The sequence below is a fragment of the Channa argus genome, chromosome 22, assembly GCF_033026475.1.
Source record: "Channa argus isolate prfri chromosome 22, Channa argus male v1.0, whole genome shotgun sequence".
Lineage (NCBI taxonomy): Eukaryota > Metazoa > Chordata > Actinopteri > Anabantiformes > Channidae > Channa > Channa argus.
The window spans coordinates 1,300,799-1,326,072 of NC_090218.1; the positions used below are offsets into that span (position 1 = coordinate 1,300,799).

Below are 25,274 nucleotides of genomic sequence, written 5' to 3' on the forward strand. Positions count from 1 at the left end.
GCGGGCAGTTTCCACCTTGACAAGCAAATTACTTTGTAACTATTTGTTAATTGTGTGCTATTACAACTGTAAATTCATTAGTTAAAGTTAAAATATTAACGTGACGCATGTCAGTCGGTTGTTAATTACATGAAATGTTCTAAGACAAATTGAATAAAAATAAAGAACAGTATTTTAGTACATTTTTGAAATCTGTCATGTTCACTAAAGTTGGAATTATCGCTTGAAAATGATGTTTTTAAGATAAATACACAATTCCAGAGGGTTTATTCTGTTACATCTTGAGACATAAATACAAATCTTAAAGGATGCAATAGGCAATCTGTAAATAGAATAAAAACAAATTTAATATACAGAAAGTTTAAAATATGTGTAAATGTACATATGTATGCACATTTTCAGCAGTTCAATGCAAGAAAGAAAGGACCCAAAATGAATTGTAAATTTATAGGCAGCTCTAAGATGTACGTTTCTCATCAGCTTGACATGACTAGTAGTTTATGCAATAATGTTTAGTAGTTTATGCAATAACAATGTGAGCTGTTTCTCCAGTTTCTAGCGAGATTCTGAGGAACATAGGGATTGATTCCACCAACAACATGAATAGACCCTTTCCCATAAAATACCAAAAGAAGTACTTGAAAAGAAGTATGTTAACTTCAAATAGTTACATTATATCTCTTTAAACTTTCCCTAAATATTACAAGTGAACTGCAAATATAAAATAAGCACCAATTCACAATATATTACATATTTGTATAATATACAATTCTGATATTAGTTCACTAAAGAATTCTAAAACTTCGTAATTTAGAATAATTCTCGAACTCTTATACACAAAACAGTGGCACACCAAATAAATTGGGTTTTTCAAGAAATAATTTGCACATTTGGAATCTTAAAAAAACAAAACAAAAACAACACTTTTTTCAACCATATTTAGAATCCTTTCTGTTAAACATGGCAATATGGCATGTCTGTGTTATTGGGTATTATTAGATATTATAACATGAAAATATTCAGATATAGAAGTGATTACATGATTAAGGTTGAGTTAAAATATTATGTAGGACACTGTAAATGATCCCAATATTAAAACATATATTGTGAGGCAGCCATTAATTTTTCAAATTAATACATTTGTTAATGTATTAGTTTTTCAACCATTCAATATAGAGAGATGAAAATAAAATACAAACAGTAGGCCATATCTATAGTAACATAATCATTTTCATAAAAAGGATTATTTCAGCATCTATGTGAAATAACATGTTTAGAAACCATTAATTTACATTTGATTGTCATTACAAAATATCTATAAATCAAAGTTATCTATAAGGTATAAAAGCAGAACACATACATTTCTAAAAAATACAATCACAAAGAAATCTGAGAATACCGCATTTCATTTGTGGCAAGGCCTTTGAACAGTATGAGACGCCAGTTCACATTATACTTCACTGTGTACATTTTTCAATATATGGCTACATGCCATGCCAAAATCTACAGTTTATAAAAAGGTACACAAGGAGAACCCAATATAGCTGACACCTTTACATGGTAATGTAGTCCACTTCAATAGCCTGCAATTAATGTTGCCTTTATGAAGCTTATGGTGTTTAGTTTCCAATTATATTGTGCCAGAGGTGATAATGTGATCATATGATAGTTTGTAAAAACATGGCTGCGAAATGACCACAGAGCTAATTTACACCACTGTGACAAAGTGTCAGAGTGTTCAACAACAACTGAATGCTACAAGGATCATTAAGGTAGGATAATTTTGCAGAGCTATTTTATTTCTATTCACTGGTGTTTGTGAAATTGTGCCCACCCCCTCCCTTGTAATACTAGGTATTTACGACAGACAATTTGTGTCTACTGAATGAAAAAGATTACAGGTATATATTATTAATTTGTATTTCAGTCTGTTCTTGTCCACACTAGCTGAATCAGATCCAGCGTACTGAAAGCTTACATTATGCTTGTTTATAGGACAGCTAAACAAAAAAAAATAAAATAAAAAATTAAAAGATATTTCTCCAGTGGTATAGTAAAAGTCAGGTGTGTGAAAATAGAATAAAATTCAAATTCAAGCTCTTCCTCTTAAATTGTAAGAGGCAAACAATGGTAGTTCACAAACCATTCTTAGTAGTCCAGTTCAATCCATTTTGATTTATCATCGAAGGATTTTGATGACACATTGTCCTTGGTGTATCCAATTCATACTAGAACATTGAAACATTGAGAACCTAAAAACATACAGAAAGTCATTCAGAAGTCTTGTTTGAACAATGTTTAAATAGCACAACATCCACACAAATTAAAAAAGAAGTGATGAAGTTTTCATTTTTGTACAGTGTCAAGAACAAGTCAGTGAACAATTTAAAATGACCTGAATCTGTGCAATAAACAGTCATAAAATGTCAAGTACAGACAAACTGAATTTGCTTATGCTAATAACAGACAAACAATTAGTGTTTTTACTGAGCACACCCACATAAGCATTCACATTACTAGTTGAAGTAAATGAACTCTTGGATTTAAAATTTGGACCCCTTTTGGCAGCAGCATCCACAGTTCCACTTCACCTTTTACGCTCAACAGGCAAAGGGATGCACAGCAACAGCTGTTTACACATGTAGATGTAAATGTTTAAAGGGACACTTGCATGATTATGAGGTAATGTGTATTAAAGCTAATTTTTTTATTACTGTCTCTGGTTTTGGGAGGAGGTGTGTTTTTGTAAAGTTTGTTTTTAGACTTCAAGCCTGCAATATGTAAAACGTAGCACATTTTGTTCTGAACAATACAAACTGTCATTGTGTTTCCTTTGTCCTCAAGGACTGTCCTCCAGCTTCTGAATATTTGATCCATATATTTGGGTTTTATTGAATACATTTATTTACCTGTAGCTTTTAAAAATCAAATAACTGTTTCTTGAGAAAACTGACTAATAGACAAACATAATTCATAAGTAAGTGTCTGGAAAATATTTTCTTTAGTACCAATCTAAAATAAGCAAATGGATCAGTTCAACGCAACATTCAGGAGGAATTTGGACTGTTCTTCCAGACAGAGATGCATCAGCTTAGCCATATTCTTATGATGTCATGTGTAAACAGCATCTTTAATGGGTTAAGACCTTGGCTCTAAGTGTGCTACTTTAAAAGGTGGATTTTCTTAGTTTGTAACCTTTGAATTTTATGCAAATTTTCTGAGATTTAATTTTTGTGAGGAAGGCTTGACATCACCAGATACTTTCTGTGAATTGCAAAGTTACACTTTTAGGTCAAAGTAGCTCTATCCAACAATTTTGTTTCATTAGCTGGAATCCAGGTTTGTTAACTCCCGACTTCATTTAGCTTTAGCTAATGTAATTAGCTAAATAATTTAATCATTCCTCAAAGTTACACTGTAAATGTGTGAATAATCTATTCAATATGGACAAAACATAAACAGTGTTTGTTTATAATTGTAAATGTATATGTTTTAAGACAAATTTATGGATAACTGCAAACTCACTTTTGTTGTTAGTGGATATACAGGGTAGATGCTAAGTATATAACAACACACAAGTGTTTGGGTGAACAGCGGATCATTGAGTGATTTTAGACACATTTTGATGCTTTTTGCCATTAGGGTGCTCATTTGAATCTGTAAAACAAAAATGACTCTTGCTGATATCCTCTCTAATCTGCAAATGTTTCAGAGCACTTGTTATATTTCTATAACATGTGATTCTGTAAGGATAACAAATTGTGTTCATGATTATCATGGTGTCATGATCGTAAAAGAGTTACATCCACAAAACAGAATAAGACCATTCTACAACCTTACAATGCATAATATCAAAATACAAAGCATTTTTACCGAATCATCCATGATCGAAGAAGGATCAAAGTAGTCTGGCTTTAGTTCAGTTCTTTCTCTGCGATTCTTTGATGCCGGCTGAAAAATAACAGCCATGTTAGAACAATGCAACAACTGTAATGCAGTATATGCTACAATGCTGACATTATGGTGGTATTATTTGGTATACAAAATCCATATTTTTATTTCTAAAATTACCAAATCAATGTCCATTGTGTCAAAATCCATGCCCTCATTGATGTCCTCTAAGCGGTCTTCCGCTGACATCATCACATCCTCCACTATTGGCTCCTCATCATCCTCCATGAGACCTGAGCTTCGACGACTGTGCAGTAAACACACACTACACTTTTTAATGAAATGCTGGTTGGTTGGTAATTATTTAAAAAATATTGTCCCCCACAATTTAAGCTTACAAATGTTCGGTGCCCTCTTACATTGCTTGCTGCATATGGTTCCTCATCTTGGCGTAGTGTATGCTAACACGGTCTTGGTGCTGACGGGCCTCAGCTTGTTGCCTCTGTGTCAACATCCAAGTAACCTGGGTGCTATAGGAGAGTGGTCAGTATTTAACAAGACTTCCTAATTTACAAAGTACGGTAAAAGCAGATATTTTTTTAAAGGTTTGTTTCAAGGTATGATAAACAAACTGGTAAATAGAAAGCTTTTCATACTTGTAATCAATGGCAGCTTGGTGATGATGTTGTGGCTGCTGCTCTAGAGGCAAAGGCTGATGGGACTGTTGCTCTGTTGGCATGGTGTATACACTCGTGTAGTTGTCCTCTGGTCTCACCTTTTTTGCATCTCTCAGTACAGTGGAGGTTAGGTGGGGTGAATGCATCATAACTGCTGTCTGTACGTTCTGTTCACGGTTCATCCAGGATGCATCACTACTGCTGCAGCTGTTCTCTTCTGCAAAAGAAAGGAAAGAAATTAACTACTTGTATTTTTTGTGTGTGTGCAGTGGTAATAATAATATGCTGTGAACTTACGCTGTAGATTAATTTTTATTTTATATAATATAAATCTAGGTGTACCTAAAGTATAACAATATTGCAATTTCTCACCATCAGGCAATTTCCGTTTGCTAGCAGTAACTGACTTGGACTTTTTACTCCTGATGGTAGACCCTCGGCTGCTGATGCCACTGATGACGGACATGGTGTCATCATCACCTCCAGCTTGCAGGGAGTTCCTGTAGGAAATGAGTGGCAGCCAGCACTCCTCTCTCTGCAGAGCCATCTGAAATGTCATGAATCGCTCCAGGTACATGTGACTGTCAAAATGACAAGAGTTAGTTTTTCAGAATTCTTCACTGCTCAAAAAAAAAAGAAAAACAACACATAGCAGAAATATCAACTTTCTGAAAGCTTCAATGTTCAAATTATATCATAATTTATGGCGGGGTATTGGATTGCATTAGATTGCTCAGTTGTGCCTAATGAAGTGGCCTGTGAGTGAATATTACTGGACTTACACTGTTCTCTTGTCCTGTCGAATTAGTTTGCTGGAGAACTCGCTCAGAATATCCAAAAATGCTAGATTTAGAGGTGGACCCCCCTCTCCCTGAGGACTAGGTTCCTTAAAAGCAAACTCAATTCCATCCCTAAACAAATACAAAGAGCGTAATGAATGAACAGCTTTGCTCATTAATGGATAATTTTGGTTATTAATGGACATCATTTTCTAAATTAACTGTATTTTAAACAATGCCCACACAGGAACAAACAACCCAACAATGACTTAATGTATGCTGTAGACCTCCATTATTGTCTACACTGAATAAAACCACACCAAACAGACCAAACATTTTAGGAGCTGAATGCAAAGCTGTAATCAACACTGTAGAACACAACTGCTACTAACTTATGTAACATGGCAATAGCCTCCCTGGTCTTCAACTGATCCAAGCCAAAGGTTAATGAGAAGCGTCGGGCAAGCTCTTTTATGCCACAGAAGGCCGATGATGAGCGGTCAAAACTGATCCCAAGTTCAGACAACATCTCATTGAATAACTGAAAAAAACAAAACCAAAAAACAAACAAACAATAAAAGTGACATACATGCACACAACATATTTCTTTAGAGGGGGTTTCAGCCATAGAGGTCCAAATACTACAGTAAATGGCCATGTAATCTGTAATATCATATATACACTGCAGTTTTGTTTTCTTTTTTTTTTACAATTGAGCCTAAAGAAGACCACCAGATTCCTCTGTTTATCTGCCACAATGGAGTAACTTTTTGTAAAAATTATACGTCATAGATAAACAAAAGTCAGTAAAGTTTGTAAATTCAACTTTACATAACTTGGAAAATTTGGTAGCACACAAGTCGTCAACTAATTCACCGCAAAAATAAACAGGGCAACAACAAAAATGTTTTGTTTATACAATCCGAGCCAAGAATCTTACCTTTTGCGAGCTTAAAATAAGAGTCTTTGCATATTGTATTTTGTCGATTTGCCTTGTTTTACTCATTGTTTCCTTAATGATATCGCCATAATCATTGTAATACTGAAGACAAAGAGAAGGAATATTGTTAATATGAACAGCAAGACTAAAAAAGTCTTGATTATTACTAAACAGGGCTTTAAACCTACCCTCATGTACTGTTTAAATATATCTGCTCCAGTGTTAATTTCTACAACATTGTAAGTGATTAATTTGCAATAGGCAGCAAGAAGATTTCTTCGCTTGTGAAGTGCTTCGATTTTACTGGCTTCATCATCTTGCTGTCCATCTAAAATAAATAAAATAATACAAATAAAAATAAAAGAAGGAATTAGTCCACATCTTCCATTCTTTATGCTTAGCTGCACTGCATTACTACAAGACTGACTCTAACCTGTGCTGTTGTTGTCAGCATCCTGATCAATGAACACATGATCCATGATGAAACTGAGCAGTTCTGCCTGCAATGAAGAGTCCGGCATATAGACCAGAGGTTCAAGTTGTTCCCGACCAGAAGTCATAATTTGGTGACTAAAGATCAATAGCAGATCACATAGTATGGTGAAGGCCTGGAATAAACAGAATCATTTTTTTATGACAATACTGACAACTACATTTTCTGTTAAGCTAAGAATGTAGGTAATGTATATAAATTGGTATTAAAAGGAAAGTGTTCAGCATAATCGCACCTGCTCTTTGACAGCAGTGTTGATGCTGTTTAGGTAACGCTGACACATTAAGCAGAAAGCTCTCATTTGCTTTCTCAGTGTCACCATATCGCCCTGAAAGAAGTAAATCTTCAGTTAGACAGGGATAAAAATTAAATATAACAAGTATACATTTAGGATTTTCCTAGTATTGTTAGAGCCATATGAATGTAAAAATAGTATGCAAGATGAAACAAAGCCTGAGTTCACTTCTTGGTATTCTATTTACACCTTTTACACTTGTCCCTATTACACAGATGTAAACTATACCTTACTACATTCTGCCAAGCAACCAAAAACGCTTTAAAGAATATTTTGTGAATACTGTACCTTTAATGAATTGCCATCTGAAACCTTTGCTAAATGCCACAGGACAATGTAATGTGTGCACTGCATCGCATGTATCACAATCTACAGGGGGTAGATCAAGCAAATCTAGTGAGATGTGAATTTCTTTGAAACTGTTTCATGTTAATGACAAAGTTATAGAAGAGGTTATTGATAGAGCTGCAATACCTGTTCAGGCATATCTCCATTCTGCAGACCTGTGTTTAGTAGCCTGTAGTTGCTGGTGAAAAGATCCCACTTTGAGAGGTCAAGTGCACTAATGGAAGAAAAAAGTATGCAGATTAAAAAAAAAAATAATACATGAAAACCTAATTTACATTTATGCAAATGTAATCGTTAACTGCTTATGTAATAAAAAAACAAAACTGATGAGACAAATGAAAAGCAGGTTAAATGCAAAAAGTATAAACAATGTTAACTGCTTTACTTGTGGAAAGCGCTGATCTTCTTGAGTGTAGACAAAACCTGGTAAGCATCATCCTCATCCGGTTCTTCATCCTGAATACAACGAGATACAACTTGTGCAAACCTGGACAGTCATTCTTGGCTATGTGTGTTAATATAAAAAAAAAAAAAAAAACACCCAAACAAACATCTTACAACACCCACCTCTTGCAGAAGGTCCTCCAACAGTCTGCTGAACTTATCTACAAGCTCATCAAGAAGCTGGGAGCGAGCAATGTCCACGCGGTTGAAGATGGTGAACTCCTCATTGCAGAGATAGTGGTAGGTGGTAGAGCAGGCTTCTAGAACCTCAGTGTCTGTGTGCTTATCCACGACTTCCCAGATTTGTCGCAACAAAGCATCTAAATGCTTGATGACAACATTATAGTACATAAAATTATTTAACTGTGCTGGATACAATTTACAGGTTGCATGATTTAGTAAAAATGTAAAAACTGACAAACCTTTTCTAATCGGCCAGTTGTGTAGATGTCAAGATCAAAATACTTTGGTATTTGCAGCAAATTTGTCACCTTATCAATATCAACGCAGTACTGTAATGACACATGACAAAGTAGTTTAAATGTTTTGAAATCAAGCCTGTTGTTCAGATATAAAATATAAGTCAACTGGGACAGGTGTTCGCTGTAAAGCACAAGTATTCACCTTTGCAAGTAATAGAGGCAATGCAACTGCAAACATCTCTGTGATCCTTGTTCGATCATCCAGCTGTGTTTTCTTTTCCTTTGCAGTCAGGACCTTTTCCATGCACAACAATAAAACCAAATTAGCAAATTCAAATAAGTAACAAAGTTAATTCTCTCTATGTAGAACATGACGACTAGAAACTCACCCTCTTTCCTGTGCCTCTGCCAACAGGAGGGTGGCATTCACAAGCTTGCCGGATGGCACAGAGCATGATCTCAACCAGAGCTGTCTCCTGGCGATCAGTCAGGGCTAAAAACCACAGATACAAGAAGCTACTCACAACGTAATGGTGAGACTTGCCCTGCCAAGTCAAGTAACAAAAATACATAAATAAAGCAAAAAAATAAAATAAAATAAAATGATGCCCTTGATCTCACCAAGTAACTGCCTAGGAGAGTTGTCCCTTACCTTCCTCTCCTGGCATGGGCTCATCCAGCAGAAGGCTGATCATTGTCTCCCAGTCCTTCAGCAGCTCTGACGCACACTCCCACAGGCTATCCACCAAGTAGGCCCCATGCTCATGGAGCTGTACATAAAACAAAAAAGCTAAAAGTTATAAAATTTAAAATACACTGAACAAGATAATGTAGATTCCTGTTCTAATATCAACATACTATCTAAAAAATGTATGGAAAAGCAATTATCTAGTCTAAACTAAACCTAATTTAGCAAGAAACTGGAGGCACTGGAGGTAAAACAGTTGCTGACCAAGATGGGGCTCTTGAATTAATTCAAGAACTACTGTATTTAATGTTAAATCATCCTTGAGGAAGATAGTAAATGCCAAATTATGGCTCCTTGTGAGTGCAGGCCAGCTGCAGTGCGTTTGTGCATGATTGTGAGTGTGAATGGGTGAATGACAAGTGGTGTAAAGCAATTTGGTTATTGTTAAGGTAGAAAAACACTATGTAAGTACAGACCATTCACCATTTTTACCACTCAAAAACTAAATGGACATTTTTATTACAATGAGCACAAGATTAACATCATCAAGTGAAAATAAAAAAACCTGGTTACCTCACTCTCCAGGAAGAAAAAGACTGTAGTCTTGATAAGGCTGCCATTAAGGCTCTGTCTGCCTCTCCTGTGTAAACCCTCTTCCTCAGGACCTCGATGGCTGAATAGCCTGCAATTGGCACAAAACAAAATGCATGGTGAAGGCAGATGGAAGAAATGCTTGCAGACCTTTTGGCAAAGCTATAGATGGAAGAGATATGAGCCTTCAGGTAAATGTACATATTACTAGTTCTTGGGATTTCACATAATTTACCCATTACTATATTACAAAACACATTAGGGCTAAATAAATTCTTCTTTACATTAAATCACAATAAAAAACAAAACAAAAACAAAAAAATGCAAATTTCAAATTGGATATATTTTTGTTTTATATTGGAAGCAACCACAGTAACACAGCAATTGACCTCTAGCATTTAAAAAAGCCCAACTAGACAAGTTAAAAATGATTAAAAATACGTCTGCTACAGTAACACAATGTCCAAAAGGCTAATTGGATGAGTTGAGTCATTTATCAGATAACATTGATTGGTGGTCGAACTGTGTGATAGCATTACTTCAAACGAAGTTGGATCAAAACACTGAGTTAATTTAATGTAGTTTATAGTCACCATTTGTCTATCTCATTGTTCACCATATGTGTTCTGGAAACATAACTCTCGGCATAAAAGAGGGGCTACACTAGTCAGCTAGAAACTTGACCACATGTTTACATGCTTTAGTTTGATGGTAGTTTCAGTTATTTTGTGTCAAGGGTAAGAGGGAGAGTAGAGAGAGACAGAGAGAGAGAGAGAGAGACACCGACACACACACACATGGAGAGATAGAAATTGGTAGTTGGTACCAGTTGGTAGGAGTTGGTAGGTAAAAAGAACAGAAAAGTATGAATACATTTGTCCAGGATGTTTTCAACACAAACGTGTAGTTAAATTTAATTTTGTGCTTGGGAATTTTTATTGTTTATACAACACATGTTGTGCTATGAGGATAAAATATTAGATTCATTAATGTGAGGATTAGTTTATGAATATTTCTTCTTTCAAATCTACTTTAAGATAGATAGATATACTGTAGATATTACACTCAATTTTAAGTTAAAAACATAGAATGTGTTCAAGAAATACCTGCATTGCATTTACATATACTTTTGTTCTTGCACTGAAACTGAGTCACTGTCACACTCTACTGATTGTTCATGATCAGTTCCCCTGCACCTCTTACTAAATCTCTTACTTCTTAAACAGAAATTCTCCTGCTGCAACCGCAATAGGGCGATGTGCTGAGTAAACCAGATGATACACACTCTCACAGTCCTCTGCTGTCAGAACCTCATCATTACTCCTGTTGGAATAAATAAATATAATTCAGACATACTTACTCATAAAAGCCTGTTTAATGAATTCAAAAATGACCAAAATGAATTACAGTGAAGCTGACTCTGGAAGGTAAATTTTCTCACATAAGCATTTAGGGTCAGGGAGAAAGGCGAATATAATAAAAATCAGTATATAATATACTGCTATAAAAAATTGTTTTATTTGAGCCCTAATGAACAAACATAAATCAGGTCTATTTAACTTCAATCTGTAGTGAGATTCTGAGTGTTTGTCAAGTTCACTGTAATTAGTATAATAGAATCACATAGTATGGCTTCATAAAAGAACATAAATGCAGAAATATATTGTTCAAGAGGAAGAGAGGTTGCTCACTGTAAGACAAGTGTCAGAAGTTTAATGGCTTGGACTGCAACATCATATTCTTTGTCCAAAGTCATTGAGACTATGCGGTCCTGTCCATGAGAGCAAGTCCATGTGTCAGATACATTATCTTAACAGGGAGCTCTTCAAAGCATTAGATGTGAAATCATGCATGAATACAAACGAAATCAAAATGATGTAATTAACAATGTTATCTACAAATAAAACAACAAATAAAATTCTGTCAATTTTATATGATTTACTGATACTGTTGTAAGTGATGCAGCTTCTATCTCACCTTGAAGCGACTTGTGAATAGCTCCAGTCGATTACTTAGCTCTCTGTTGAAATATAGGCCTTGCAGGGCAGTAAGACACTTTAGTCGCACCTCACCTTGCTAGAATCACAACAGAGGTAAAAAGCATTTATTCCATGCAATCATTAAAACCTCTTTATGGCACGCTTTACATTTTCCATTTTTTTGATCATAAAATGTGATCTGATCTTGATCAAAGTCACAAATATCAACAAGCACATTATTTCTAAGTTGATAATACACACCCATTAAACATACAAAGCGATGGTGTAAAATGTAATGGTGTTTTAATTACTGGTTGAACCGGCAATAATCTCAAGCAAGCATCTCCTGTAGCCTGCAGCCTGTAGCTACTGATTTGACCTTTTGGACCAATGTTCATTACAGAATTGCCTCAGTTCAGCAATATTCTTAAGACGTCTGGTGTGAACGGCTGTCTTGAAATGTCATTCCATTCATGTGCATTGGGTTGAGGGGCTGGTCTCCAAATAGGCCACTTCAAAGCCATTTTTCAATAGATTTACTTTGAAGCTTAATCATCTCAATTTATACCTAGTATTTCTAAATGTGGACAGGTGAATATCTCTTTGAGATTACTCTGTAACTCCTTCCAGCTACATGCACATAAACAGTTCTTAATCATAGCTCTTCTGAGATTTTTTTTTTGACCAGACATCAGATGATGCTGCTTTTGAATAGCACATTGAAACTGTTTGAGTAATTTTATAAGTAAGCCATACCTCCCCATTCTTGTTTCATTGATTGGATTCCAGGTAATGTTTAATGACTGGTTAATATTTCATTAATCATGAGACTGGTGTTGCCATTACTTTTTTCACCATCTTTTTGATGACTGTGACTTAGGTGAAGGTCATATCATATTTCATGACCAATTTATGCAGAAAACAATAAAATTGCAAACAGTGCCATATAGACATACACACACACATACGCACACATGGCTCAAATATCACTGTTTGTAAAGGTGGAGCTGATTCAACCTCTTTAAGTACTGACAGGTGAGTAACCCACATTTTCCCAGAGAAAACCAAGATAATCAGCAGATCGTGAAGTACTCAGACCAGGCCATCTGCCACCAACAACCACTCCAAGTTCACTTAATACACCTTTCTTCCCCCTACTAATGCTCCATTTGAATTTTAGCAAATCTTCTCGACCATGTCCACATGTACCTAAATGCACTTTGCTGTTTGCTGAGTTGCTGCTATGTGATTGGCTGATTAAATTAGCAATTAGCAAGCAGTTGAACAAGTGTACCTAATAAAGTACCCAATAAAGTGGCTGGGAAGTGTACGTATGAACTGCGCAAGAAACAATTAATAAGTAAGAACCAGTGGTGCTACACAATGACACATGTAAGAGAAAACAAGGTGGTGTTTCTATCATGCTTAATGGAAAATCAAAACAACCAGTAGCAGCTTTCAGGCAAAAGCCTTCCAGCCAAGATAATAATATATGGTTTTATAACTGCTTGCAATGTTTGGGTTTAATTAAACAGACATTATATCAATTTCTAACATTTGAATATACATTAAGACATGTTTACTTTAGTTGTTTGTTAACTTGGACAGCTTTTCTAAAGTGAGCGGATGACGTGAAAGCTACATGCGCTTACAGCAGCAGTTTACTTTAAACAAAAGTCGAACCTCCAACATGCATAGCCTAAATCAAAAAAGAACAATTTGTGTAGTGTTTCTACACTACACAAATTTTATCTTTTAAAATACCTTGTCATGCAATGTCCAGCCCACATACTTCAGATAACTGTCATTGAGGAAGGCATCACTGTACAGCTTCATCCACACTCCAATCTCCTCAATACAAATAGCTCGGATTTCAGCAATGGCATCTCTGGCAAATAAGAACACTGTTTAAATGTAATCATTGTCATTACAATTACAATTTACCCACGTGTAAACTGAGCTGTTAAACTATGAACTTTTATTTGTGTTGATACTTCTTTCACACTAGAGGGTGCCACAAAGCCAAAAATGGCAAAAAGTCCTTGCTTGTGTGAATGGAGTCCCCTTAGTGAAAGCACTGTCAACATGCACTGTCTAGGTAAATCAAGTTCTCACATACCGGTATCTGTGAACAAACACTCCTTTGAAAATTGCATTCATCATGTTTTCAATTTCATCTTGATTTTCTTGAAGCTGAAACATAAACACAAAGTGATTCTTATTAAATAATTTCCCTGGAAGAAAACAAACAAATAACCCCTCCTTCTGCCCAATTTAAGACACATAACACAAAAAGCAAAAGGTATAAGTTTTCAAAAGGTTTTGCAGCAAAAGATATTAAATTCTAAATATGTGAAACTGGTGAATACCAAAAATTTTATTAGAGGTGCAGTGTGTAGGATTTAGTGCCATCTACTGATGAGGATGCAAATTGCACCACCACTTTCCAAAAAGGAGAGAGGTTCTGGTGTCTGCCATGGTCTATGATGGCATCCACCTAAGTGGAGTAGAACCCTTCAGTGAGACAGACTGCATTTACATGCACCTAATAAACTAAATAAGTGTAAATCCACATATACATGCAGCAGTAGAGCAATGTGATTCCTCCTCCAGCTCTGACTTATTTTGAAAGCCTGGTGCAAATTTTAACTGTATTGTGACAGAAAACGCTGATTTGTGACTTTTCTTTTTGTGTGTGTGTTTGTGTCGCAGGAGAGTGACAGTGCATGGAGAGAGAAAAGAAAAAAAGGGGGGGGGACACACGCGCGGCTGATCCACAATGGGAACTATTTGAATTTTGAAAAATTGCAAGGAAAAGTGAATTATTTATACAATTTGTCAATGTTAAATTTAATTTCAGACTGTAGGCAGACTTCGTTTTCAAAATGAGGCTGCATCGCCACGTTAATGATCTCTACTTTGATTCAGCCTTTCGCTTAGCTGTGTGCTCCTGTCTGCAACCTTCTGTTACACACACACACGGAGAAAGCCATTTAGAAACCTGGTTACATGTATACATGGCAAAGAAATCAGCTTTCCCCTGACAGAAATCTAACTGGGAAAAATCAGGTTTCCCTAATCCCGTAACCCGATTTTGGAAACCAGCTTTCCCATTTTTACATGACAGCTAAGTAATGAGCTTTCCCAAATAAAGCGCACTGACTGACTCACTAAACATTTTGAACAAGGCTTGCCCTACTAACCAACTTCTGCTTCACTAATAAGTTTATTAGGATTCTTATTTATTGTAATTTGAGTACTATGAATACCTGAAGGGGTGTGCAGAGCATAACAAAGCTATTTCAGAGCAGGGAGGAAGGAGGACTAGGCACAGCGGAGAGAACTTATTTATTGTCCCATTTTAGCGCCAGCCTAAGTTGCACGCTGTACCTTTAAACAATATAAGGTGATGAGGGTTTTTAGATAGGCATCAGATTTTCCCACAGCTGGTAATTTGTTTCTTGTCTGTAATGTAAATGTAAAACATAGTGGCGCAACATGGCAACCTCTGTGAAAAGATGACCCATCCCTTATGCAAATAGAAATGGCCTAATCTCAGAGAGAAATAAAAAAATAGAGAAATAAAACACAAGAGTTTTTATTTTCAGGTTACTGTACATTGATGAAATATGGATAATATTTTTCATTTGTGCTAACAGACCCATTTCATTCGTATACACTGGAGCTTTAAATCCCCAGTATTGTGCCACATGAGAACGAAACCGCCCAACGCCTAGTGGTCATTGCATGAGATTCAACACAATACAATTTAAACTGGATTAGACACAACACTCTTGGAGGGATTGGAGTGAAAGTCAAACTTCAGCTGGGAACGCTGGACAACACATTTTTTTCTTCTCACCTCTTTGCGCTTCTGCAACAGAAGTTCCAATCTATCATTGGCTCTTTTTGCAATGACTTTGTTTCTCTCTGCCTCATACTGTCTCTGTGTGTTGTCCATATTAATGCTCAGGTTTAGAGCAACGTTCACCAAAGCTGTCATCAACTTCATGGCTGTCAAAGACAACAAAGTGGAGATACAGAAAGAACGGCTTCACCAGAATGAACATGCAGACGGACAAGGAATAGAAATACAGAATACAAATGTACACACCTGCAAGTGTGCTTGTATGTCTAAAAGCCCTGACCTGTGAGTCAGACAGGCCCGTGAGGAGTGAGATGACTGTGTCCATCATATACTCATCATAGATGATACTGTACTGACACTGACGCACCAGAACTGCAATGAAGTCAGAGAAGCTTATCCTGAATTTCTTCCACTGTGGTCCTGACAAAGTTAATGGATAATCACCACTGTCCTGTTTGATGAAAGAAGAGAGATCTGATACAAGTAATGAGTATTGTGTTTTTTTTTCATAGTGTTCACATGCCTTTATGCTCTCTAATAAAAAAAATACCCCATAAATGTAAAAACCTTCATCACCTCATCAAACTCCTCTGTCATTTTTCGAATGATCTCAGAGTTCTGCATATGTCTAAACATCTCTCCACTTACAGCACCTATGTAAAAATAAATAAATAAATCACACAATGACAGCAAATTTGAGTAAATTATTTTGCTTTTAGGTACCCAACAATGAATATATTTATACAGATTGTGTTAGAAACTCACCTTTACAGCCAGAGCACTGAATGAAGAAGTTGATTAGTTCCAAGAGAGCAACATCTCTATCGTGTTTATATGCCTCAATCCAGTCATCGACAATAGACTAGACAAAGAAAAAACATGATTTATTGAGCAGATCCACATAACAATAACATATCAGAACATCACTGTCTGTCTGACAGATGATGTTGTGCCAATACCACTGCTAAAAGACTCACTTACCCACCAAACTACAAAGCAATGAGAAAATCATGAGATGAAACTACAAAAAGTAAAAAGAATCTTTTTGCACACTAATGTACACTAACCTGTGTGGCACTCTTCCCCATTTTAACCACTTCAAAAAGGGTCATATTCTCCATCCCATTCTCTTGTTGATGGCCATTCACCCAGCTGACACCGGGGACCCTTCCTGCTCCCCCACCTTTGGTCTTGTCTCCAACTGCCTTTTTCCCTTTCTTGCCTGCCTGTTGGTAAGAAGGATGAAGGATGGTAGATGAAAGTGTTGCACTATTTCTCAGTCCTGCTCTTAAACCAATCAAGCATACTGACATTGGATCAAACCTCCAAATGACCCTGATTACACATAGGTAGGTATGAAATACAAAAGGATTTATAAGGTTTAACAAAAACATACCATGCCTTTTCTTGTCCTTGCATTTTTGCCATCAGGATCCTCAAGGTCAGTATCTGAAGACAACTGAGATTCTGCCTCTCTGTGAAAAATACATAAAGTCAACAAAAACAAAACAAACTAAAAAAATTCATTTAGTCTGTGATACATTCCACTTACTGTGGAAACTGAAACTCTGTATGCAAATCCTGCGCTGCTATCATTTCTTTAACATTTTCTGGAGCTGCTGAAATATGCTTCTGCTGCTCTGGACCCAACACAAGGAAGCGTGTGTACAGGTGCACCTGCTGATAAAACAAATCACAGGAGTTTGTTGATGAATGCAAACTGACAGTGCCTGACAAAGAAATCAGTCTTTTTCTTATATATGGATGTGGCTCAGTTATCAGGGCCTAAAATGACATGATTATAATGAATATGCAAAAAGATCAGATGTTGCTCAGATAAGGTTACCTCAGTATTAACTACACTGATAGGAAAGAACTACAGGTTATGCAAATCATGTACCTGTGAACACAAGAAACCCCCGAATGATTCTTTGAACAGCTAGGTGGTGGGCTCCAGTATTTGTAGGGCAACTACTCCAAAAATAAGGAAATGTTGCACGTTAATACAGCAGATGGTAAATGTTTCCTCACAGATTCAAAGCTTCTTGGCCCTGTCATTTTGAACTGCTACACTATTTACTTACAGTAAACGGGAACCTGTACTTTTGATGTGTTTCTCAATAAAATGTTTATTCTTAAGCGTAAACAGACATGATGGAAGCATTTCAGAGATTAGGAATTTGAATTTTAATTAATTTAATTACAAATAAAAATAGATTTCATCCTCTTGCAAAGCCTAAAAAGCACATATATAAATATTCAATTTAACCATGGCTAAATTTCATTTAGCTACTTCAGAGGGGTACTGAGCCTGCTAGCTCACTGTCACTGACATCCTTCCAGATTCTGGGCTTTCACTACTAGTTAGTTCCACCTTCTGAAAGGTTAAAATACACTGCTTTTTTATGTTGTTTTTAGACAGTCGTTATAGATCAGGGTCGTCAAACTCCAGGGCCTCGAGGGCCAGGGATATTGGGAAAACAAGTAGGGCTGCTGCCCTCGTGGCTCGTAGTTCAACACCCCTAATACTGACTATTCAACAAAAAATTGCAAGACATCATTAATATTGTCAAAACAATAAGTTGATTCATTTCATTTAAATAACTGATTATAGAAATAAATCCTCACATGCAGTTCTACTTTAATCCCATGCCTCATTGAGAGCTCTCAACAAAAAGGTGTTGTTACTGCCTAAATGGGGTCACTGTCCTCAGTCACTGCACAGAGTCACATCCATTCTTCTTTGTAAAACTCCTCATGGAGAACTCACAAATACTGCTAGAATGGCTAACTGCAACTACTTTTTTATCTAGGCGCTGCTAAGGTTTTGACAGCAGCACCTAAACTACACATTTGGAAATATAAGTATGCCAGAGTAGACTTTTGGTTCCCAATCACAAAGTTCTAGTTTTTTGTGATTCTGTGATTTCTACCCAGTGCCGAAGCAACTTATTCAGTTAGCTAGTTAGGATGACTGATCAGACAGATGACATACAGTCTATCATCCATCAGAAAAAGAAAACAAATAAAGAAGTTGATTGTTTCACTTAGTTTGACATTATTCTAGCATTTGTTGACTACTGCTAAAATAAAGGCATTAGTTTGTACTCTGACAATAAATGATGGGGATCCCTTAAGTTTGAAAAGCACCAGCAAGAGGGTTTGCACATGACCCCTGTGCTGAACAAATCCAAGACAAAAAAGAAGAGTAGCTTAAATGAAGACCATTCATAAGTTTGGAAGAGTGGTACAGAGTATTTAAATCATTACCTACACTTACAAACAAACTGTATTGAGACATACAGCCACTACCATTTATCAAGTAGTTATCTGACAGATAGCACAATACTTTATTCCAGGACCAACATGACATTTCCTGTTACAGACATTCACATGTTTTACTTCCTGCTGACTGACACAAACTACCTATTGGCTGCAACTATAAACCCATTAAGTTTTCTGTGCTTACCACAGTAAATAAATGTTTTAAATAACTCAGATTAATATTACACTTACTGTCTGTGAAACAGTTCACTTGTTTGCTTGAGTTATAGTTTAATGACAACATACATAAATGTAAAACAGAAAAACAGTGGAAACGGGGTTAGCACTATTGCCTCACAGCAAGAATGTCCCGGGTTCAATACCTGGACAGGACAGGGCCTTTCTATGTGGGCTTTGCATGTTCTCCCCATGATTGCATAAGTTTCCCCTACTGATATAAACAAGCATGTGAGGTCAGGGGGGCCAATAGTGGTGGTGGCTCAGGACTAACCCTCTATCTGATGCAAACCTTGTATGTATAATGACAAATAAAGCAGTTTAACTTTACAACTGTTGAAGGTTGTTATCAAAAAAAAAACATACAATAGTAATAAAAAAAAATCTATTTTAAAGATTTAGGTGTTTTATTGATTAAGTCTTACCAAAAAAAAAGGAAATCGTCTGGAATGTTTTTATATTAACGTTCTCCTCAAACCGCAATGTCTGGGGCATGACTGCGTGGTTTTGCATACTGTGTTTAGCACTGCTTGATACACATGGGGGATCTATTGTCATCTCATTAATCAAGCGGAAAGTGCTCGGACAGTGTAAGGCTGTGTAGAGGGGACTGCTCTGTCAGTGCAAAGATACTGCACATAGTTTTGCAGATAAGTCAAGGAAGTCAAAGGATTGTTTAAAGTCTGGAACTGATAATAATATACAAAGCACTGTAAATTGGGATATTGTATGAAGTGTAACTGAAATAATTAATAACATCAGGTGTATGGATGCAACATGGACCAGGAAGATAGAAAATTTGTGGATGCTTGTGCTGTAAGGTTGAGTTTTAACGTTAACATTAGACACATTCCCCGGAATGACAGTGGGTAGTATTGTTTATTGTCAGGGGATTTCGTGTGGTCGTTGTGAGAGTAAACAGCAACGTTACTTCTGTTCTCGAACGAGTTCATCCCAAGACTATTGTGACAGGCGCAGTTGTACACTTCCGAACAAGCACAAGCACAGACGTTTCCGAGGCTGGTGACTCTTATCCTTTCTCATCTGTTCCTGATGTGCCGTCTCCGCTAGGACGGCCAAGCCGCTCTGGCTGATACGGGTTAATTTTACTGGCATTTGTTGTTAGCAGAGTCATTATCCAACTACCGTTACACACTTGCATTGAGCCCTTTATTCGTACCGACCTACGGATGTCAGGGTTAGGCTGCACTTTGGGATTATATTTACAGAATCACGTAACGCCAGCTGCAAGATTAGATCAAATCGTTACCTGGAGTTAGCTGGTTAAGGAGAACGTTAATGCGTTTTAACCAACTGGAAGCTCCCACTTATATAACGACAGCACGTGTATTTTAAATTATTTTGACAAAGTAATATTTCTATGTGAATGACTCCCGTCAGAATGGTGCCAAGTGGACGGCTAGCTACACAGTAGCATTACAGCAGCATCAATGACAGCCTGGTGTTAGCTAACGTTACATCCGCCATTTTATAACTTACCTCGTTTTAAATAAAACACGGATTATACCCAAATAATCCAGACGTTGCAGACTTGGCAAAGAAGATGTTTTCGTTAATTTCATGGACAAACTATAATTTTCCAAATCTCAAAAATAAAAGGCTTCTCTGTTTGCTAACGTTAAGAAGCTCCTTGGAGGCTAACATAGCAAGGTAACGTTAGTTTGTATATTAGTGGTTAAGAATGCAGCGCACACACACCACCTGTCGGTGGCAGCGGGGACTGCTACTCGCAAGGGCCGTATGATGTTTGTCGGTGCTGTCAAACCTCTGACTTTCCCCATGTGATCACTCCCACTGTACAGTGTTTGAGAAATTGAAACGCAGCTTTTAGATCCGAAATTTTGACCAACTCCGTTGGGAAATGACGTGCATATCTTTGTGTGTGCAGAGGAAGGCTACTATGAGCTATTGTGCATTAGAAAGAGACCTGTGATTGCAAACATCAGTGCAGTTTCTCTTATTATAGCCGAAGTGGCGTACTCAGGCCGAAGATTCATATCAATCAATCACGTTTCTATAAGAACACTTGGCTTAAGAGATGTTCACTGATATAATTGCAAGAATTTACATCTACCTTTTTAAATGTTACATTTCAGAATCAATATTTTTTTTAAATAAAAAACAATAATTATAGGATTAATTATACAATTCTCATAAAATATTTAATACTTTTTTTATCATTATCATAGCGCTGCCGGCTCAAAGCTAGAAGGCTGCGGGTTCGTGGCCTTTCTGTGTGGAGTTTGCATGCTCTCCCCATGCTTGCGTGGGTTTCCCCTGGGTGCTCCCCTTTTTCTCCCACAGTCCAGTTAGGTTGATTAGTGAATCCTATTTGGTGAACCCAAATAGTGACAGATAATGGATGAGTGGATATTATTATCATTATTATTGTTAACATAGCCTAATTGAGTTGCCATTAACAGTGTTCTGTTGACAGAAGGCAATGCACATACTGTAGAGGTTAAAGGAGTTGTGGGTTAATCTGGTTGTACTGTTCTGAAATTTTCTTACTGCAAGACCTTCTTGTCCAAATGTTCAGCAAAGTCAGGTCAAAATAACCACTTAGGGAAAAAACTGAAATGTACACATTTTACAGCTTTGGCATTTTATTGTTCCATTAATCATATCTTACAGGTTTTGTGAGCGGTACCAACTTTAAAAAAGCAACCAACTGTTAGTAATTATGACTACTTCTATAAACCATGTCATATATCTTTCCTTTACATCAAAATGCATGAATACAGTATGATCCATTCAAAGTCATTTCTTCAGAGGGCAGTGGAAGATGTGAAGTTGTTGTGCAGTGCAGTGTCACATGTGAAAAGGAGAGAAAAGTCTAAAGTTTTGTCTGGCCACGCTTGGATAGGGCTTTGATTTGTTTGCTGGTGAAGCTTCATCTACATAAACTCGTTGAAGAAGCTGTATACCGTCTCCTCCACAGCCTGGTCATGACAAATCGTAGGCACCAAAAGAAGATCGGGATCCTTGATCTCCAATTCAACATCCGTGTTGCTGTAAGAAAGTGAGAATAATGACATAAAGATTTTAGAGGGATGTCATAGCCATTGTCTTTATAGCCACATGATACTACTGCACCTGCATACATTTCCCATAGTGTAAGAGCATAAAAAAAACCAACCTGAAAAAGAATGATGAGGACTCAGTGAAGTAGAACATGTTCACAGGCAAACATCCCATGGTTACGGAGATGCAGTAGTGACCTAAAAAGAGACAGATGTCATCAATTTTGTCTCTGCCACAACAAGTGCACAAGTGATATAAGCAGCCTCTCTTTCACCTTTGTTGTCTGCCATTGATCCTTTCCACATGTTCAGTTTTAATCCCTCTCCTTCAATGGATGCACTTCCGGAGTTTATTGTAGACACAAAAGTGGCATCATCAGGAATATCTAGAGGATGCAAGGTGCATTGCAGTGCTTTTTTCTCACAGCTCTGGTTTTTGGTGTCAATCTCGTACATTATTCCCTGTCAGATGCAGACACAGAGTCAAATGTCAAGGTGCAAAATGGTTCTAAGATTTGAATTGTGACATTTCTTTAAGGAAGAAATCAACTTACCTCATCAAAAAACATCAGCAGATCCAAACCTTGTGAGGTATTTGTGGGTTGGCTGTCATTTGATCTGAACCGTAGTTTCTTGCCCATAGAATCATAGGCGAATGCGCCAAACGCTTTCACTTCACCCTTTAAGTTCATCTGGATTCAACAATATCAATTTAGGAATTAAAAGAAACAGAGAGAGGCCTTAATGCCACATTATAAAAACTATCAGAAGTGCCAGTACTATTGATCTTGAATGACCAGTCTGAAAAACTCACCACAGACATGAATCCTGTCATATTGGGGGAATCTGAAAGATAACAATGTAATTTAGATGGGTCTACCACACACTGATAGAAAAATAGAAAACATTAGACATGTTTTAAACTAATATAAGTCTAGAGTTTGAAAGTTATCTAATAGATGCAAAATCAACAATAATATTAACCAACATGAAGGAGCTATAATTGCTTACGACAAGGCTGATGGTGGTCTGCATTGGTGGTGGCAGTCATGCACACGAAGAGGAAGAGCATAAAAGCTGCATACATTGTCCTGGTCCAGAGAGTCACAAAATAAGGTGTGAGATGGCAGTAAACAACCATAAGCTCATCTAGCTTTCAGTTAGATTACCACTGCTTTTATAGGGATACGGACTGTTGCAGTTGATACATGTTGCGTAAAAAGACCCAGGATGATAGTCCCCTGGACTTCAAACATCAAGCTGTCTAAACAGTCCAGCTGGTCGTGACCCAGTAAAGGGATCTTTTTAATAGGCTATCTTTTCTTTTATGATTGTGCAGCTGGCCTCTCTCCTATGTTTTTGTGCAGTGTTTATATGTGCACCCCCCCTCCAACACACACACACATACACACACACACACACACACACACTTTCAAAGTGTTATATGCATACAGGAGGTCAACTGGGGACAACTATGGAAGCTCATGTGAAGCTTGGCATCACCAGGAATATAAAGCTTTATAAATGTATTGAACCGTATGGTAGGAGTGATGAGAGCGTTTACTTAATTACAATACTCAAAAACAATTTTGTGGTAGGCTACTTGTAATTTTATTCTTCTACAAGTCAGAGAGAGATTATTGCACTTCTTACTCCACTATATTTAGTGGAGCTTTCCTGACTTTAGAACTTTACAGATGTAGGTTTGTAAGACAACATTTTATCTCCTAGTAAGCCTTTTATATATATTAACTATCTAGTAGTACATAAAGTAATTAAAATTGACACAACCTTTACCAGCTGCACTATTAGTGATGTTAACACATTAGTACATTGTTGTGGTTAATACTCCTACCTTACAGGTAAGGTTAGGTGACCTACTGGTTGTGAATTTTTGGGTTTCCTTTTTAATTCTCAATTGCCCATAGGTGTGAATGTGAGTGGGAATGATGTCTGTCTCTATGTATCACCCCTGTAACTGCCTCCTGTATAGAGCATAACCTACTTGTCAGCCACTGTCAGTTTCAGCTGCGATCAGCTCAAACCCACCTTATGACCCTTTACAGGATAAGTGATATAAATATTGTTGGTATAGTATGTTTCTGAAACGTGTTATTATGCATAATGATTTTTGATTGAATTGAATGATTTTTATTTTTATTTCTAATACTATCTACCTTAGTTTTGGTAATGCAGGACTTACTTGCATTTGAGTTTCCTATGCAAAGTTATCTTTTCTTTATTATTAAAACTTGATGGTTTGCAGAGGAAAGAACAAATGTAAAACAGTGTGTGCAGCACTACAGTCTAGTTTGGCCTGGCAGAAACTGAAACATGTTTTTGAACATGTTTCATAAAAGCAGTGGTGTCATTATTTTCTTACAGTAGGTTTAAAGAAAGGGCTACTTCCTCCTTACTTAAAGTGTTGTAGCTTGCAAGACAAGGGAGCATGTAAGATGCCTCCATTCAGGGACCAATGAAGATTTTATTGCATTTGATGTTTTTCTTTTGTTTTTGTTTTGAGTTTTTATAGAAGTGGAATACAAACTCATCAACCACAATTTCATGGGTTCTCTTAATACATTCTCCAAGTTGATGCCCCCAAGAACCTTATACTGAACACCACTCAAAGCCTTTATCATCTGATAACTCACATTAACTGTGTTTTTGCTTTTTTTGTGTGTCAGTGTTCATGAATGATTGAATGTAAAGCAATATTGTAAAGAGCTTTGGATAAAAAGGCTATATACACAGATCAATTATTTTTAACTTGGTACACAAATTACATCCCCAGATTAAATCTTTATATACTGGACTTGATTTTCTAAATTAATATACAGAAAAAAAGAATAACAGACAGGTGACTTTGCGTCCAATTTTTTTAAAACTATAAATCCTTATAACAGACTGAGAGGTATTGGTAAGCAGTGAATGAACCTGGCCCCCTCAAACACCCTCAATATTTCTTTATAGGAGTGATCCAAACTAAATATAAGCCCAGGGTGTTTACTTCAAGTCAACTGCATGAACTGTGTCAGTGTCGTGTCGAGTGTTTTGTGGTCACCACTAGAGCAGCTGCGCAGCTGTCTTTTGTTCTTCTGCACATCAAAATGTCCCTGTTGTTTTCATGCAAACAACCTGACGAACTGTCAGATAGGTAGGAAACAACAATTAGATGTTCATCTCACATGTGCCGTGTCTCTCTTGGCCTGACTAATCTTCATAGTCTAGGGTGGCTTTAGCTCAGTTGGTAAAGGTAGTCATCCATGGACCACAGGGTCAGTGGTTCAATCCCTGCTCCTGGCTACATGTCA

At 36.8% G+C, this 25,274-nt stretch overlaps 2 protein-coding genes across 4 annotated transcripts; both read right to left on the bottom strand.

Moving 5' to 3' along the window:
* Positions 1-250: 250 nt before the first annotated feature.
* stag2a (STAG2 cohesin complex component a) lies at positions 251-20,644 on the bottom strand. Of its 3 annotated transcripts, XM_067492235.1 has the most exons (35): positions 20,417-20,643; positions 17,316-17,386; positions 16,968-17,095; positions 16,812-16,890; positions 16,483-16,641; positions 16,181-16,277; positions 15,992-16,068; positions 15,662-15,866; positions 15,410-15,561; positions 13,667-13,740; positions 13,312-13,435; positions 11,546-11,644; positions 11,260-11,339; positions 10,784-10,891; positions 9,551-9,659; positions 8,942-9,059; positions 8,679-8,782; positions 8,492-8,584; positions 8,290-8,379; positions 7,991-8,194; positions 7,809-7,879; positions 7,550-7,637; positions 7,364-7,444; positions 7,016-7,108; positions 6,721-6,895; positions 6,476-6,615; positions 6,288-6,389; positions 5,740-5,888; positions 5,351-5,479; positions 4,941-5,149; positions 4,548-4,785; positions 4,311-4,421; positions 4,072-4,198; positions 3,874-3,951; positions 251-2,252 (listed from the first exon to the last, which is right to left on the bottom strand). In XM_067492235.1, exons 3-35 carry the CDS (start codon positions 17,009-17,011, stop codon positions 2,229-2,231), a joined length of 3,831 nt encoding a protein of 1,276 aa, XP_067348336.1. In that variant the 5' UTR covers positions 17,012-17,095; positions 17,316-17,386; positions 20,417-20,643; the 3' UTR covers positions 251-2,228. The 3 variants fall into 3 exon arrangements, with proteins under 3 accessions (XP_067348336.1, XP_067348335.1, XP_067348337.1); XM_067492234.1 differs by lacking the exon at positions 17,316-17,386; XM_067492236.1 differs by lacking the exons at positions 251-2,252; positions 3,874-3,951; positions 17,316-17,386 and having other exon boundaries at positions 4,290-4,421; positions 20,417-20,644.
* An 881-nt stretch (positions 20,645-21,525) lies between these two features.
* On the bottom strand, positions 21,526-23,129 carry epd (ependymin). The gene is made up of 6 exons (XM_067491338.1): positions 22,972-23,129; positions 22,775-22,806; positions 22,515-22,652; positions 22,236-22,422; positions 22,077-22,158; positions 21,526-21,949 (listed from the first exon to the last, which is right to left on the bottom strand). The coding sequence occupies exons 1-6, from the start codon at positions 23,099-23,101 to the stop codon at positions 21,835-21,837; spliced, it is 684 nt and encodes a 227-aa protein (XP_067347439.1). The 5' UTR covers positions 23,102-23,129; the 3' UTR covers positions 21,526-21,834.
* Between the last annotated feature and the right edge of the window lie 2,145 nt (positions 23,130-25,274).

What these genes read in the sequence shown, in the direction of transcription:
- stag2a (XM_067492234.1), bottom strand. Translation starts at nt 17,011, where the DNA reads ATGATAGCAGCGCAGGATTTGCATACAGAGTTTCAGTTTCCACA. An exon ending in TATTCACAAGTCGCTTCAAG is followed by an intron (nt 11,340 to 11,545) that starts GTGAGATAGAAG and finishes TCTCATGGACAG; the next exon opens with GACCGCATAGTCTCAATGAC. An exon ending in CAAACGGAAATTGCCTGATG is followed by an intron (nt 4,786 to 4,940) that starts GTGAGAAATTGC and finishes TTTCTTTTGCAG; the next exon opens with AAGAGAACAGCTGCAGCAGT.
- epd (XM_067491338.1), bottom strand. Translation starts at nt 23,101, where the DNA reads ATGGTTGTTTACTGCCATCTCACACCTTATTTTGTGACTCTCTGGACC. An exon ending in AGACCACCATCAGCCTTGTC is followed by an intron (nt 22,807 to 22,971) that starts GTAAGCAATTAT and finishes GTTATCTTTCAG; the next exon opens with ATTCCCCCAATATGACAGGA. An exon ending in ATCAATGGCAGACAACAAAG is followed by an intron (nt 22,159 to 22,235) that starts GTGAAAGAGAGG and finishes GTCTCTTTTTAG; the next exon opens with GTCACTACTGCATCTCCGTA.